At 44.1% G+C, this 17,451-nt stretch overlaps 1 protein-coding gene across 1 annotated transcript in view; it reads left to right on the forward strand.

Moving 5' to 3' along the window:
• ARHGAP42 (Rho GTPase activating protein 42) overlaps window positions 1-17,451 on the forward strand; it is a 168,366-nt gene that overhangs the window by 36,088 nt on the left and 114,827 nt on the right. Inside the window, exon 2 of the mRNA XM_081860231.1 lies at window positions 2,625-2,720. Within this exon, the coding sequence (XP_081716357.1) occupies window positions 2,625-2,720 (96 nt within the window). The remainder of the gene's footprint in view (window positions 1-2,624; window positions 2,721-17,451) is intronic.

The raw sequence follows: 17,451 nt of genomic DNA on the forward strand, positions 1-17,451 counted from the left end.
TGTCTTCCACTGTCTCCCACAGTTTGGTCAGACTCATGTTCGTAGCTTCGAGAACACTGTCCAACCATCTCGTCCTCTGTCGTCCCCTTCTCCTTGTGCCCTCCATCTTTCCCAACATCAGGGTCTTTTCCAGGGAGTCTTCTCTTCTCATGAGGTGGCCAAAGTATTGGAGCCTCAGCTTCAGGATCTGTCCTTCCAGTGTGCACTCAGGGCTGCTTTCCTTCAGAATGGATCAGTTTGATCTTCTTGCAGTCCATGGGACTCTCAAGAGTCTCCTCCAGCACCATAATTCAAAAGCATCAATTCTTCGGTGATCAGCCTTCTTTATGGTCCAGCTCTCACTTCCATACATCACTACTGGGAAAACCATAGCTTTAACTATACGGACCTTTGTCGTCAAGGTGATGTATTAGTGGGGTAGGAGAGCTAAAAATATGTCAATATATTTCACACCTGGCAACCCATTTGGTTTCAGATAGTACATGGGTAGAAATGTCTAAAACGCCCAGGGCAGAAATTTTCATGGCCCTCCAGTGCTATGGTGGTTCATTTACCAGAAGTAATGTATTTCCATTAACTACAGAAGGGTATACAGTTGTACCTCAGAAGTTGAAAGGAATCCATTCCGGACGTCCGTTCAACTTCCAAAATGTTTGGAAACCAAGGTGTGGCTTCTGATTGGCTGCATGAAGCTTCTGCAGCCAATCGGAAGCCGCAGAAGCTGTGTCGGACATTTGGGTTCCAAAGAACATTTGCAAACTGGAATACTCATTTCCAGGTTTGCAGCGTTTGGGAGCCAAAACGTTCGACTCACAAGGCGTTTGGAATCCAAGTTACGACTGTACTTGATTCTGACCAAGGTTGCTTGCAGGCGTGTGGTAGTCTCAGTGATTCCTGGGTGAAGTAGATTATCTTCATCTTTTTCTGTATGGCTACTCACCTGGTTTCTGTCTTGGTCTGCTAGCGCAGTCTCTCACAGGAACTGAGTACAGTGGTACCTCGGATTACAGACGCTTCAGGTTACAGACGCTTCAGGTTACAGACTCCGCTAACCCAGAAATAGTACCTCAGGTTAAGAACTTTGCTTCAGGATGAGAACAGAAATAGTGCGGCGGTTGAGTGGTGGTAGCTAGAGTCCCCATTAGCTAAAGTGGTATCTCAGGTTAAGAACGGTTTCAGGTTAAGAACGGACCTCCAGAACGAATTAAGTTCTTAACCCGAGGTACCACTGTAGGTGAAATGTCCCTGTTGCTTCTTCTGGATCTCTCAGTTTTGAGGCAAGTGCTATGAGTTTTAGCTGCACAGTCGAACTACTGTAGCCTCGCCCCTCCCTGCCTGCTCCTTGTCTGCCCTGTGTATTTGTTCTGGAGGATTGGGGGAAACCCCAGAATAGATTTAGGAGTTGTACAGGGAGAGGAGAAAGCGGAGAAGTTCCCTGTGCAGCTAAAACCCCCTTGTGCTAGCAGAACTGTTTAGTTGGATACCTCCCGGAAAGAAGAATTAAGGGTAATGGTACTTGCCAAAAACCTCTACTCTTCACACTTGTGCAGCAGAAGCTCTGCTGTCTCCTCTCATATGTGCAGCTGTCAAACGAGAATGAGGCATTGCTTCAGTAGATGTTTTCTGCATATCTAGGAATAAGAAGCATCCAGTGAGTCTGCGGGACATTCGCCGAGAGTGCATTTAACTCCACGTGTTTTGTAATAAAGAACACAGATTACGTAAAATATTAGAGGCAGTGCAGCAGTTCAATATATCGAGAAGACTGCCAGATGAGCTTCTGTTTTGAATAACTGCAATTCAGTTTCCAGTGTGTTCTCCAGGATTTGCAAAAGCAGGGCTGCAGAGAATACAGTGTATCAATAGAAAACAATGGGATGTAGAGCACATTGCAGTAGCCCAAGCAGGAGATAACCAGAGCATGCACCACTCTGCCAAGACAGTCTGCAGGCAGGTAGGGTCTTAGCCTGCGTACAAGATGGAGCTGGTAGACAGCTGCCCTGGACACAGAATTGACCTGTGCCTCCATGGACAGCTGTGAGTCCAAAATGACTCCCAGGCTGCGCACCTGGTCCTTCAGTGGCACAGTTACCCCATTCAGGACCAGGGAATCCTCCACACCTGCTCGCCTCCTGTACCCCAGAAACAGTACTTCTGTCTTGTCAGGATTCAAGCTCAATCTGTTAGCCGCCATCCATCCTCCAAAGTGTACCTGTGTCCTGTCTATCTGTGGTGGTGGTGTATGTGTGCTTTCTGTTTTTATTTTCTTACATGTTTACATCAAGCAAGGTTATGTGATCCTTCATTATCCTTCGATGCGTCCCTTACCTTGAATCATGTAATCAAGTATACCAGGATACAGGAGAGAATACACATACACACACACATACATACATACACATACACACACACACACACAAACACATATATACATACACATATGTATGCATATATGTGTGTGTGTGTATAATATATATATATACTGTATATGTATATATGTGTATGTATGTATAAATATATATATATATATATACACACACATATATATTTACAGTAAGTGTATTCCAAATATGTATTTCTCTGCAATGTACACTCTGATCATTTTCGATCTTTTTCTTTTACAGATCTATCCATAGCAGTACAAAAGTTTTCCCAGTCGCTTCAGGATTTTCAGTTTGAGTGCATTGGAGATGCTGAGACGGATGATGAAATCAGTATTGGTGAGTGTTCTACACTGCTTCTTCTCTCCTTACTAAGATTTTAATCCTATGCAAAGTAGAACTTGTTAGAATTACAATACCAGTGTTCTCTTGGCACTTCTGTGCAGAAGCCAGGGATAGACAGGATGATCGGTTTTCAGTCTTCCTAATGCAAAATATTATAATTGCGACATTGCAAGATTGCATAGGTTGTGCAAGACAATAATTATAATGATTCTCATTGGAATACTTTTAGGATTGGGTCTCGTCTGGGAGAGCCAGCTACAGAGTTTGACTGTCCTATCTAGCATGGGTACCACCTGTTCTCCTTTCTGCCCTCTGCATAAATCTGCTATCTACATAAATTGCAGTTTTGGACTCGCTTCAAATTTATAGCGTCACGCTATGTTTCTCCCATTCTTGGCTAATATCAACAATCACTTAATCCTTTTTATAGCTGCTATTCTGCTTCACTGTTTCTAAATCAGTTGGACAATGTATGCAGAAGCTGTGTAATGTGTTCTTTCATGTGAACAGGATCACCCACTGTTCAAATCAGGGATCACCAGTTTTTATGCTGTGGATATCCAAGGATTTGTGTGAGTTCAAGCTTTTCCAAGGCTGCAGTGGCATAAGATTCATGGCCCATCCTGTTAGCTTGACTTTTAATCAATGAGATATTGAAATGTAGCCTGGAACTTTTTGGGGTTTAAAAAATATCTGTTTACATGTGGTTAATCTGAAAGAGAGAGAGAGAGATGCTATAGCTGAAGAAAGGCTGATCATTTTGAATAAGAACAGGGGACCCCACCTATGAGGAGAGATGGCTAGAGAGGGATGACAGAATGTGAAGAAATGAAAACCATGTAAAAATCCCATATATTTTTGGCTGTTATCTGTGGGGTGGTATGATATGGCCATATTAATCCTTCCCAGATGGACATTAGATTGGAAACGCAATACATCACTCCCCCTATTGCTAATGACTGCAATTCCTTCATCTTCCAAAATGACACTTGCAATCTTTCAGCCGCAGATGATAGATGGCAAAGATGCAAGCATCTTAGCTGTTGAAGATGCATTATCATGAAGTGAGCTTTCATCTCTGAAACTGGATGAGAAATATAAATTGGCAGGGAATGGGTGACATTTAGATCAATTCTATGTCAAGTGCCTGGTGGGGTTTTTTAAAATAAAAATTCAGTGGAACTAAAATGAGAGTGTGTTCACTTAGACTGTGCTACGAAGTTCAGGTGCTGCTTTTGGGATTCTCATAGACATCTGGGTGGCCACTGGGAACAGGATTAATAGTAGTAGTAGTAGTAGTTGTTGTTGTTGTTGTTATTGTTGTTATTTTATATGCTGTCCATCTGACTATGTATTTGGGCCATTAACTCTTCTTTTTTTTTTTTTTTGTTTGGCACATAAAAAGTATAGCTGGCAATATTTGTCTATTGGGGGGAGAACCCCAACCACTTCAAATTCCATAGTTGGGTAATACCTTTTATTATGACCAAGCTTTTGAGTTCTCTGTCAATATAGATAAAAAAACCAAGCTTGATGGACTAATGACATAGCATAAGGCAGCTTCCGATGTTCAAATGGAAGCAAGGTCTCTCTTATCACAAAAGGGTGAGCAACTTAGGTGGCACTAATGTGTGCAAATATTTGCCAGTATGTAAACTCACAGCTATTTAAGTCATATAATGGCTCCTGTCTTTGTCCTTCGTGCTTGCACAAATATTCCTCAGGGTTACTAGCCAGAGGAAATACCTTGTTCCTTTCTCCTCTCTTTCCCCCGCCACTCCCTAAGAGCGAAGGTAGGTGTACTTTTAGCGCATGGCGGAAGTGGCTTCAATAGCTTGTTGGGTTTTGAGCACCTTTAAGTATGTTAGAGCTAATAGATTAAAAAACCTCTCCTCTTGGGTAATGTGCATTTTTGCCTGTCCGTAATGTGTCCTTTGAAGTGTGTTAAGGACTCTTGCCTTGCCTAGATGGAGGGCAGAGTGCGGCCGTTGCCCCTGTGGGTGGAAAAAAGATCCCTCAACCCTCACTTAAAAGTCGAGGAAAGACTCATTTCATTAATGAAAACAAAACAAAATGGTAACAAACTATGTTTGAAGTTTGTGTCTGGAGTGCGGAAGTAGAGGGTGGATTTGAAGAGTATTACAGCTGCAGTGGTGGCAGTTTTGATAATAATTTTGATGATAATTTTGACAAGAGGACTGTGGTGGAAGGTAGATGGGGTTAGCTGAGGAGGAATGGGTTTAGGAGATTATTAGTTCACCCCAGACTTCAGATCATTGTGAAATGATTTCCACTGATCCTCAGGCACTTGTGTTTATTAATCCTGGGTGAAACAGGATTGAAAACCTACCACGATACTTACCTAGTGCTCTTAGCCCAGTAAGGCTGCGACAAAGCCATTTCATAGAGTTCCCAGATGTTCTCACCTCCGAAAAGTAATACCAAAAGCCTTAAGCTGTAAATTGCAAGGTGTTGAATAGCTTACCTAAGAAACCCACAGCCACCTACGGCTCACAGAGCCAGGAGAATGTGTCTTCCTGGTTGGGCTGCATAATGAAGCAGAATTCCTCCTCTATGATGTGGTGGAGGAAATTAGTAAGGGATCACTGAGCGTTAGCGGTCATGGAATCAGATCGTTTTTGATCTGCCGTCATCAGTAGAAGCGTAGATTGCTGGCTCATGATTAACTGTGGTCGATGACTCCTTGGCCTCAGGGGGTTTGTCTGTGTTGTCCTCTAGTGCTACATGTGTTTCGCTGAATGTTAATAGATAACATAATTTGTTTTGTGAACCCACTAGGTCATGCACTGGTAGCTTCCCACCCCCTCAGGTGTGCATGGGAAATGCATGGTGAGGGAAGGGAAGGATCTCATGCTTTTTCAAGGTCACAGAATGACTCTCTCCTCCCCATCCCTCCCCTGACAAGCTGAAGACCTTGGAGAAGAAGAAGAAGAGTTTGGATTTGATATCCCGCTTTATCACTACCCAAAGGAGTCTCAAAGCGGCTAACATTCTCCTTTCCCTTCCTCCCCCACAACAAACACTCTGTGAGGTGAGTGAGGCTGAGAGACTTCAGAGAAGTGTGACTAGCCCAAGGTCACCCAGCAGCTGCATGTGGAGGAGCGGAGACACGAACCCAGTTCACCAGATTACGAGTCTACCGCTCTTAATCACTACACTACACTGGCTCTCATGGAGTGTGTTCATGCTTTCTTTCAATTTATGGTGGAAGACCATGTGGCTTAACTGGAAGGGTAATAATATTAATAATAATAAATTTTATTTATACCCCACCCTCCCCAGCCAGAGCTGGGCTCAGGGCGGCTAACAGCAGTAAAATTACAGTAAAAACATAATGGGGCGGGGAACTAATTTAAAATACAGGTTAAAATGCAATTTAAAATGCAGCCTCATTTTAAAAGTAGCCCATGGATCAAAACTGTAATGGGAGGGGAAACATAAGGGTCAGGCTGAGTCCAAACCAAAGGCCACGCGGAGCAGCTCTGTCTTGCAGGCCCTGCAGAAAGATGTCAAGTCCTGCAAAGTCCTTGTCTCTTGTAACAGAGTGTTCCACCAAGTCGGGGCCAGTACTGAAAAGGCCCTGGCCCTAGTTAAGACCAATCTAACCACCTTGCGACCTGGGACCTCCAAAATGTTGTCATTTGTGGACCTTAAGGTCCTTCGCAGGGCGTACCAGGAGAGGTGGTCCCGTAGGTACGTGGGTCCTAGGCCGTTAGAAACATTTTGGTGAAGAGTTTGTAGGACAGGCATTGTCTATCCCCAAGTTTGGGGGCGTGCACATGAGTGACCCCAAAACTTTCAAGTCTAGGAGCATGGGGCCCTTACTCTTGTCCCTGTTATCTGATTTGAGTGAAACACTTGAAATAAAGGTGTCCTTATCAATGTTTTGTACATCACAATATTTGACTGAATTCAGCTGACTAGTTCACTGCTGCTTGGGACTGATCTATTGGCCAGACTCCCAAACCTTCATTTCTGCCAACTTTCCAGCTAGTAAGCTTGCTTAGTGTGAAGACTTTGGCTGTGGGAAAATATGTTGAAAATTCTTCAGGTTTTTTTCCCCACACGGAGTTCAAGAATATTTTGGGCAGGTGTTTTTGAAAGCAAGAAGCTATTTAATGAGACACAAGTTTTGCTTTGTTTTTCAAAACCCTTCCACTGCTTTTTATTGCTTCACCCACACGCAGCCACCCACATGTAAAGATTATGCAGCTGCAGTTATTGAGATGTCAGGTGTGTTTTCTCCTCATTTAAAAATGTGCATATGCCTTATGGACTCCAAGTGGATAGCAGAAATTGTTTCTCCATTCTGTAGCGTGTGTGCTTTTCGTGCTAAGAGGTATGGGTTTTGTTTGCCGACTAATATTAGCATACATACCAGAAGGTTAGGGTGGGGAGGGGAGATGGTTAGAGCATTGGACATGGCCTGGAGAGTGTTGGGCTCAAAGCTTGGCTGCTCAACCTTGAAGCTTGCTGGGTGGTCTTACACAAGCCACTCGTTTCTGTCTAATCCGCATCTGAGTTGTGCTGAGGATACAAGCAGATGACATGCTGAACTCTTGCATCGGAAAGGAAGAGGAAAGGCCAGCTCCAGATTTTCTTAGAAACATGGAATCATAGTGTTGGAAGGGACCATGAAGATTATCATAGGCCAACCCCCTACAATGCAGGAATCTTTTGCCCAACATGGGGATCAAACTCACAACCCTGAGATTAAGAGTCTCATGCTCTACCAACTGAGTTAAAGGCATTTTTGAAGGGTCCTCAGGCAATTCAGCTTCCGTGAACCACACTCCCCTCTACAGAGACTCACCACCATGATCACCTTTGCGTTCTTCTCATTGCTGTCTCTTGCTTGTTTCCCAGCCATTGAGTAATCCGTACATGGCATCTTAATTGAACTTTCTTTGCCTATTGCTCTACCATTGGCTGGGCCAGAACAAGAGGCGATTGCGGAAGAAGAGGAGAAGGTCTGGGGAGCTTTGTCGGATTGGGTGTTGCCCCTTGAGGAGATGCTCAAGTGTGCTGTGCATTGATGCATGTGAAAACCCAACCAATTGGGTCTGTTGTGCTGGAGGCCACCATAAATGTGCAGAAGGCTCTAGGTCTAAGAATGTCTTCTATTTGAAACCTGGGAGAGCTGCTGCCATTCAGTGTAGACAATACTGAACTAAATAGACAACATGATGATGATGTAATCATCATCATCATCATCATCATTATCTGCATATGGCACCTATCTGAGTGGGTTTCCCCATCCACTCTGGGCAACTTCCAGCAAAATATTAGAAACACAAGAAAACATCAAACATTAAAAACTTCCCTGTACAAGGCTGCCTTCAGATGTCTTCTAAAAGTCAGATAGTTGTTCATTTCCTTGACATCTGATGGGAGGCTGTTCCACAGGGCGGGTGCCACTGCTGAGAAGGCCCTCTGCCAGGTTCCCTGTAACTTCTCACAGTGAGTAATTGCCAGAAGGCACTTGGAGCCGGACCTCAGTGTCAGGGCAGAACGATGGGGGTGGAGAGTATAAAGCAGCTTACGGCATCAGTTTTAGACGTAACTCTTGACTGTATTCATCCTAGCTGCACAGCTTAACTTAGGCAGTCTCTATGTAAGCTCATGAAATAATGCGTTTTTGAAAGCAAACAAAATTCCCACCCTTCCGCCATTGAGGAGGTAGTGTTTATGCCCACCTGCGCTATCCTTTCCTTGCTTTGCCCAGTTCCTCACTCATCACCTGAAAGAGCAAAGTACCTTCAGGTGCCGTAAGAAGAGAGGCCAGAATTGAGTGGCACAGCTCGCCAAAGATCCTGTGCATTATGTGCCAGACAAAGCCAGAGGAGCATTGAGACTCTGTGCCCATCAACACTTTTCCAGCTCTATGGAAGTCTTGAGCGTTGGAGTTGTGTTGGTCACATGCTCACCCAGTTCCTGGCTCCAAGGTTTTGCCCTTTGTTAACATTTTTCCTCAGGAGGGATGGATTCCTCACACACCCACTAATTTCTTTAGTACGTCTTGTCTTCTCAACCTTGACCAGTGACGAAAGCAATAAGTAATTCAGTAAAAAAGAGACCGTGTGTAAACTTATTGGGAAAGAAACCATGTTAATAATTTAGTTTTTAAGAGTTTCAAACTGATTTACAGTACCCATTGTTAAACTTCTCTTGGCATAGATGTATGTGTGGTGGATCAGTATAATCCATCTTCTGAGAGAGGGTGGGCAGTTCCTTGGCTCTTCAACTCAAAGTGAAAAGTTCACATTCCAGGCTAGGTGCAAATTGGTTCAAAATGTGGAAGATTTATCAAGTGTTCACATGATTAAGGAAAGGGACTTGGAAGCAACCATGTCAGCAGTTCAAGATGATATATCGATTGGTTAGAATAAACCCCCTTGAGACAAGCATCTTGCCTCACTCCAGTCAAATACATACAGGTATTATTTATGAGTTTCTAGATAGCGGATGCACCAAAATATGGCCTTGGAGTACAGTGGTACCTCAGGTGAAGAACTTAATTCCTTCCGAAGGTCCATTCTTAACCTGAAGCTGTTCTTAACCTGAGGTACCACTTTAGCTAATGGGGCCTCCTACTGCCGCCGCGCACTTCCTCTTCTCATCCTGAAGCAAAGTTCTTAACCCAAGGTACTATTTCTGGGTTAGCGGAGTCTGTAACTTGAAGTGTCTGTAACCTGAAGCATCTGTAACCCGAGGTACCACTGTATTTAATTCTGTGGCAAAAGTTTGCTTTGCTTTTGAAGGGGTTAACCTAAATCCATTGCCTGCACAAGAAGCCACTGTGATCCCCATACAAAGTGGCCTCAACTTTCCGAAGGGTCAATGACATGAAAGTATAATGAAGTAGCAATCATTTAAGGTCTCAAAAAACTTCCCTGTTCTGTGTTTAAACATTGATTTAGACATTGCTCTATAGTCCAGTCCTTTTTAGCTACCATAATCCAGAGCTTGCTGGATCAGGCCAACGGCCCATCTACTCCAGAATCCTGTTCTCATGGTGGCCAACCAGATGCCCGTGGAAAACCCACAACCAGGACCTGAGCACCAGAGCTCTCTCCGCACCTGCGGTTTCCAGTAATTGGTGTTCAGAAACATTACTCCCTTTGCCTGGGGAAGCAGAGCCTAGCTGCCATGAATGGCAGCCATTGATAGTTTTATCCTCCATTAATTTGCCTAATCTTCTTTTCAAGCCATCCAAGTTGGCAACCATCACTTCCTCCTGTTTCTTTATAAAGTGTGGAACTTCCCTTGTCTTTATTTACAACTAGACCTAGTTTTTGCCCAACTGCTTCTGGTATTTTTGGGTGTGCATCTGAATCCTTGAGACAATCCTTCTCAGCCTGGATTTCCCCTGAATTCCTCAGAAGTGGAGACATTGTCCTGTGAGCCAGAATGCAGGAAGAATTTGGATTCACATTCTCAGAAGCGGTTCAAATGGAGCTGGGGTGGCAACACAGTGTTCGAAATTAGCCAGGCGCATTTTGCGCTAGGTGGTTTTTGACCACTCGCAACCAAATGAAGATGCCTGGGTACCAGGATGGCACTTGGCATCTTCACCATCTGAGGATCATTGGAACTGGACCATTTTCACACACTAACACCCCATCCTGTAGAATTCTATCGCTTATATTTTATCTGCACAATCAGAATGAATTTCAGGAATCAAATTGCTTTTTCTGTGCAGCCTGAGCAGGAGCAGTCACCATTAAGAAAAAGAGATAGAAACAGGCCACCCCTGGATCAAGTTACTTTCCTTTAAATTCTTAACCTAGCTCAAGGTTGTCATTTGAACTAGCCAGATGTTTAATTGAGAATCAATCACAGTCAGTCCATCACTAGGAAAATGAAAACTGCTAGCCGTCTTGCCCTAAAATGGCAACTAGACATTCTGCTTGGGTGACTGTAACCTTAGTTTAAGGAGACATTTGGCACCTAGCTTATATATCTGAGTTTCTAACACTGATATGTCTGCAGACGTTTGAACTACATCTCCCATCAGCCCTAGACTGAGGGCAGTCTAATAAAACATCTGGAGGGCATCAGGTTTGGTGAAGGCTGATAAAAAGCGACTGCGATTGTAATTGTAGTTTCCTTGCAATGTCATGCATTTGCAGGGTTTGGGCACGTCCAGTGGGATGTTTGGTTTATCTCAAAACTCTTTTTGAAACACCCTGCAGTCTCTGAAGGGCTTTGAGAATTTGCATCCAGTTCGCATGGGGAATATGGAGTTAGTTATACTCGGAATCCAAGCCAGCGTTCTCCGCAAACTGTTTCTCTAATGGTAGTAGGTTTCTGAATCCTACTGTCATTACAACATCCTTGTAGCCCTCCTGGGGTGATCTCATACTTCGAACTGGCTACAGATCTAACCTCCTTAGCAAAGTTTTCATGTTATGAATATCTGCCAAACTTCGTGGGGCCTGGTGGTTGATTTGGATGAAGAGCTTGATAAAATACAGCTTATTAATGTGCATCATACCCATGCCTTTGCCCATACCTAATTTTGTACACCAGTTGCAGACTTGTATCATGTTTACTTTGAAATAGAATTTCCAGGAACGTCGATATGGGAAGCTGTGGCTTCATTTGGACCCTAAACCGCAATATGAAACCAGAAAACATTTCAAGTAGAAATGCAAAATTTGGGGTTTTGGTCTTGGTGGTTTATGTGATTTTAAATGCTTGCCTTGATAGAATATAGAGGAGATAGATAGATAGATAGATAGATAGATAGATAGATAGATAGATAGATAGATTCTTTATTGTCATTACACAAGTGCAACATTGCACAGTGCAACGAAATTGGATGCCATCCCTTAAAAAAACAACAAAAGCAAAACAGCAACAACAACCAAACAAACCACATTCCAGCCACACCCACACCCACACCCATCAAACTTCCAGGTCACACTATCGAGTTACAGCATTCAAAAAGGCCACAGCTCTTGGATAGAAACTATTTTTCAGTCTATTTGTCCTTGACTTGATGTTTCTATATCTCCTGCCAGAAGGCAGTAGTGCAAACAGACTGTATCCCGGGTGAGATGAATCCTGCAAGATGTTGTTTGCTTTCCTAAGACAACGGGAACCGTACAGTTCTTCCAAAGATGGGAGAGGATGACCAATAATCCTTTGGGCTGTGGTTATGACCTTCTGGAGCACCTTCTTCTCCCTAGCTGTACAACTGGAGAACCAGGCACAAATACAGTATGTGAGAATGCTCTCTATGGAGCCTCGGTAGAAGGACACCAGCAGTTTCTCACTCAGATTGTTCTTCTTTAAAAGTCTGAGGAAATAAATTCTCTGCTGAGCCTTCTTCACCAGAGCAGTGGTATTTGCGCTCCAAGACATGCCCTGATCGATAGTCACTCCCAAAAACCTGAATTCCGCCACCCTCTCCACCCGTTCCCCGTTGATATACAAGGGCTGAATGACCGCCTTTTTTGTCCTGTAATCCACCACCAATTCCTTGGTCTTAGCTGTATTAAGAGCCAGATTGTTCTCTCCACACCAAACACAGAGCCGCTCCACCTCGTCCCGATAGGCGGACTCATCCCCTCCTGAAATGAGCCCCACCACCGTAGTGTCATCAGCAAACTTGATGATTTTGTTGCTGGAATAGATGGCTGTACAGTCATACGTGTAGAGAGTAAAGAGCAGGGGACTCAACACACAACCCTGTGGTGAGCCGGTGTTAAGGCTAAGGGCTTTGGACATATGTGACCCTATTCTAACCCTCTGAGAACGTTCTGACAAAAAATCCAAAACCCAGAGACAGGTGGAGTTGGAGAGTCCAATCGCCTCTAGCTTGGACACCAGTCTATGGGGGAGGATAGTGTTAAAAGCAGAGCTAAAATCCACAAACAGCAGCCTCACATAACTCCCCGGCTGCTCCAGATGGGACAGAGCAGCATGGAGAGTGGTGGTGATAGCGTCTTCTGTGGATCTATTTGCCCTGTATGCAAACTGGTATGATGTGGAGTTTTGTGTGAATAATAATAATAATAATAATAATAATAATAATAATTGCTGAAACTTGGCTCGAGGGCTGAAAAAGTTTCCCCACCCCTGACCAGCTACATGACCTTGCCTGTTTCAGAGTCTACGGCAGGGGGGTTTGTCATCTACTCTAAAGCAAGGGCTTCCCCATTCATTTTATTGTTGGGGCTACTTCTCCACGTACAGTAGTGCCTCGGACATTTTGGCAAACAGCAGGCGGCTTCATTGGGGTATTGAACTTCCCTTTCAGGTTCGGTTTAGGCAAGCAGGTTTTGTTTAAGTTGTTAGTAATATACTCTATTGGTTTAAAATATTTATACCCAGCTTCTCTGCCCACCAAGAGCTCCAAGGCAGTAAACAACAGTCAAAATCATCATCATCATCATCATCATCATCATCATCATCTAATTTGAAACTGGTGTAATTGGTAATAAACAAATAAAACACAAGCTCAGGCATAGCTGTCAACTTACAGATTTTAAAATAAGGGACCAGCAGCCTCGAAAATAAGGGATCAACAATTACTTTGATAAAATACATATTTTGTTGCGTGCAAATGGCTTTAGATACCTATTAGGCCCATAAATTACCATATAGCATATATTCAACACAAAAAAGCAACAATTTGTTGTTGACAAAGGACAGCTGGACATAGAAAGGGCACCATTACCTTCAGTAGCTTATTTAAGGGACATCATCAATAAGGGACAGCAGCGGGACATGGCGCTGGGATAAGGGACTGTCCCGCCAAATAAGGGACGCTTGACAGCTATGAGCTCAGGCAGGAATTAATGAGGCAAGCTCTTTCTCTCATTATTAACATAAAAAGGTGAGGATTTGTATTCCATGGGTTTGACACCTGAGGATGCTGGTCCTTAAGTCTCAGGAAGGGCGGCGGAGGGAGTCTGGCTGTGGCACTGCCTCTGCCTTGGATTCACAGATTCACAGAGGGAAACTTGACTTCTCTGTTAAATCTGCTTCTATGCACATGTGAGTCAGGGGCTTAAGCAAGATTCAGTGGGGCACAAGACCTGCGCCCATGTTTTCCTTAGATATAAGCAGAATCAGAAGGAATACTGATATGTTCCTGACAAATGGGGTTAGGCCTGAAGTACAATCCGTCATTTTTGCTCTCTTCATTCAAAAACCTGTTTAGGAAGAACACCTGAAAAGTGCTTAAAATAATAATAAAAAAGAACATCTGTCTGTTTTTGGAAACAAAGCCCTGTACATATTAACATCCTTAAAATATTTTTCAACTGGATGATGTCTTTGGTAATATTTTATAAATAATCCGAGTGAAGGGAGTAGAGCTCAAGAGAATTTATTAAATCATAACAAAAAAAAACCCTTACTTTGGGTTTTAAGCTTCCATTAGTATTAGTCAACGAGAGCCACTTTTTTTCGCTTCTAGATACGAATGGGTTTCCTTTCCGTAAAAGAGTACAAAGATTTTAAGTGCTCCAGACAATACGTACTGTTTTTCAGGCTCTTTCTGGATTTGGGAAAGCTCCAGAGAAAACAGCTGCAAACCTGTTTTGGCTTTGGGGAAAGAAACCGCCAGACAGAAAAAAACAGTTGCATATTCATCCTGTTGTATATGTTAAAAGTTGGTTTCAGACGTTGTTCCTATTATAGCACAAAATGCGGTGTTCCATTCGATTTGCAAAACAGCATTGATATAGAAAACAGACTGCAGAGGTATCCAAGATAACTTCAAATGTGCCACAGAGTGTAACATCTATGAGTTTCGTTGTTTGCATTTCTATATTCTGCATTTAATTTGTGTTCTGAAACCTCGATAACTCATTGCGGAACTTGCAGGAAAAGGTTTCCACTTACAAGCCCCAGTGAGTTTCTGTCTCGTGTGCTCTGCCTCTCCCTTTCCTCTTCATATGTCAGCAAGCATATGCTTTGCAGCAAACCACTGCTGCGGTGATGGTTGTTATGGTTTTCATTTATTACTTGCCCTTCATCCTAAGGTCTCAGGGCAGGTTGCAAGCGTTTGAATTGCAATTACACAAAATGCAACCACGCGCACTCACAAAAATTTGCATCTAATAAAAAGGAACAAAATTCACACACTTGCTTCTATTTAGATTTCTGATATTCCGGCGTTAGAAATGTTCGAGGCCACTTTCTGAAAAGAATCCCCCTCATCCAATGTCATGGGATGCATCCTCTCAGAAAATGGTTTGTTTAAACTGTGTGAATGGCCTGAGGACCACATAGGGCTTTCAGTGGCCTTCTGTGTCACCAAGATGTGCTGCCTCTGCCTGCATCCCCTCAACATATGGAGAGAGGGAGAAAGTGTGAGTGTTAACTCAGGCCTTTACCCGCTGCCTGAGGGACATATTTGGCCAAAGAAAGGCTAAAAAGTAAACCCTACACAAATCTAGAGTGGAGTTCCTAAGACGGTTGGGTGGCGTCTTGTGTCACGTTCCGGTTTACGGGCAATCGAAGTCCCGGCAGGGGACGTCAGGACCGAAGGCAAGATGGCAGGGTGGGAGCAGGAACGGGGATCCAGGAGTCAGGAAGCCAGGAGTCCGAGGGTCAGAGAGCCGGGAGTCAAGAAGCTAAGGGTCCGAGGGTCAGGAAGCAAGGAGTCACGAGTCAAGGGTTCGAGGATCAAGGAGTCAAGGAACCAAATGCAGCAAGGCAGGGAGCGTGTTGCTGTGGCAAAGAGCCGAAGGGAAATGCTAACCTTATATCCCTTCCCAGCTCTTGCCACCAGGTGCTGTCAGTTACCAATCGGCCTCACCTGTGAGGCCGCGCCTTGCCTCTTCAGAACAAAATTAGGAAGGCCCCAGTCCTGGTCACAGGGCCTGGCTTCTGCATGTATGCCTCCTTCTGACAACTCCTGCAGCCAAGCTGGTGCTAAACACATTGCTCTGCTTTTTGTTGGACCACGCTATTGAGGCCGAGAGGGGGGTCTTGTCTTCTGGGCAGCCCAGGACCTCCAATACACTGCCCAGGCTTGTGCCCCAGGGAGGTCTCTTGGGTGCTGCTAACATACAGCGCAAACAACACAGGAGGCAGCAGTTATGACCTGTCAGCCTCTGCAGCCACAACAGGCACCGTGATTCTCCAGCAGTTTGATTTCATCCCTGGAGGCACACTCCACTTGCTCTTGAGAGAGACGGATGCCAACAACCCAGGCCCTGCCCCGCTGTTGGCCCCTTAGTGGAAGAGCAGCTTCTCACCCCTTGTACAATCTGTTTTTATTTATTTTTAATATTGTGTTTTAATGTTGTAATGCACCCTAGGACTTTAGGGTGAAAGGCGGGTAAATAACAACAACAACAACAACAACAACAACAACAACAACAACAACAACAACAACAACAACAACAACAGTACAGTGGTACCTTGGGTTACATACGTTTCAGGTTACAGACTTTGCTAACCCAGAAATATTACCTCAGGTTAAGAACTTTGCTTCAGGATGAGAACAGAAATCATGCAGTAGCAGCGCGGTGGCAGCAGTAGGCCCCATTAGCTAAAGTGGTGCTTCAGGTTAAGAACAATTTCAGGATAAGAACGGACCTCTGGAATGAATTACCGTATTTTTTGCTCTATAAGACTCACTTCTTCCCTCCTAAAAAGTAAGGGGAAATGTGTGTGCGTCTTATGGAGTGAATGCAGGCTGCGCAGCTATCCCAGAAGCCAGAACAGGAAGAGGGATTGCTGCTTTCGCTGCGCAGCAATCCCTCTTGCTGTTCTGGCTTCTAAGATTCAGAATATTTTTTTTTCTTGTTTTCCACCTCCAAAAACTAGGTGCGTCTTATGGTCTGGTCTTATAGAGCAAAAAATACGGTAAGTACTTAACCCGAGGTACCACTGTATCTAGGGACGGGGAACATCAGACCCAGGGACCAAATGTAGCCTCCCCATCCTTTCTTTCTGACCCTTGGTTCTCTCCCCAGGGCACACCATTCATTCCCTGATTCCCCACTTTCATGGCATCCTAAAATCATAGAGTTGCAAGGGACCCTGAGGGTCATCTACTTCAACACCTTGCAATGCAGGAATCTCAGCCTCAAGCCATCCAACCTCTACTTAAAAACCTCCAAGGAAGGAGATTCCATAACCTCCACTGTCAAACAGCTCTTACTGTCAGAAAGTTTTTCCATATGTTTAGTCAGAATCTCCTTTCTTGTAACTCGAAGCCATTAGTTTGAGTCCTTTCCTCCAGAGCAGGAGAAAACAAAGTTTCTCCACCTTCCATATGACAGCCCTTGAGATATTTGAAGTTGGCATCATATCTCCTCTCGGTCTCTTTCCCAGACAAACATACCCATCTCCCTAAACTGGTCCTCATAAAGCTTGATATCCAGACCCCTTGATCCTCTTAGTTGCTCTCCTCTGCACACGTTGTCTAGCTTGTCAACACCCTTCTTAAAATTGTGGTGCCCAGAATTGGACACCTTCTTGTTTTACTTGCTATAATTTATTCCTGAACCATATCTTCCTTGCCTGTGTTCTGTAGTGTGTACGTAGAAAACTCTTTGTTTTTTGTGTGGCTGGACTGTAGCTACTGTACAAAGATCACATCTGTTGCCTCACCCACCACAGGCATGTGGGCCTCAGAAGTTGGCCCACCAGGGAACAAAGCGAGCCCTTTGGCTGGAAAAGGATTCCCACCCCTATTATAGTGAGGAAAAACCAGTTCCTGAAGATTGGGCTA

Source organism: Podarcis erhardii (assembly GCF_964252035.2).
Source record: "Podarcis erhardii genome assembly, chromosome: 4".
Taxonomy (NCBI): Eukaryota; Metazoa; Chordata; class Lepidosauria; order Squamata; family Lacertidae; genus Podarcis; species Podarcis erhardii.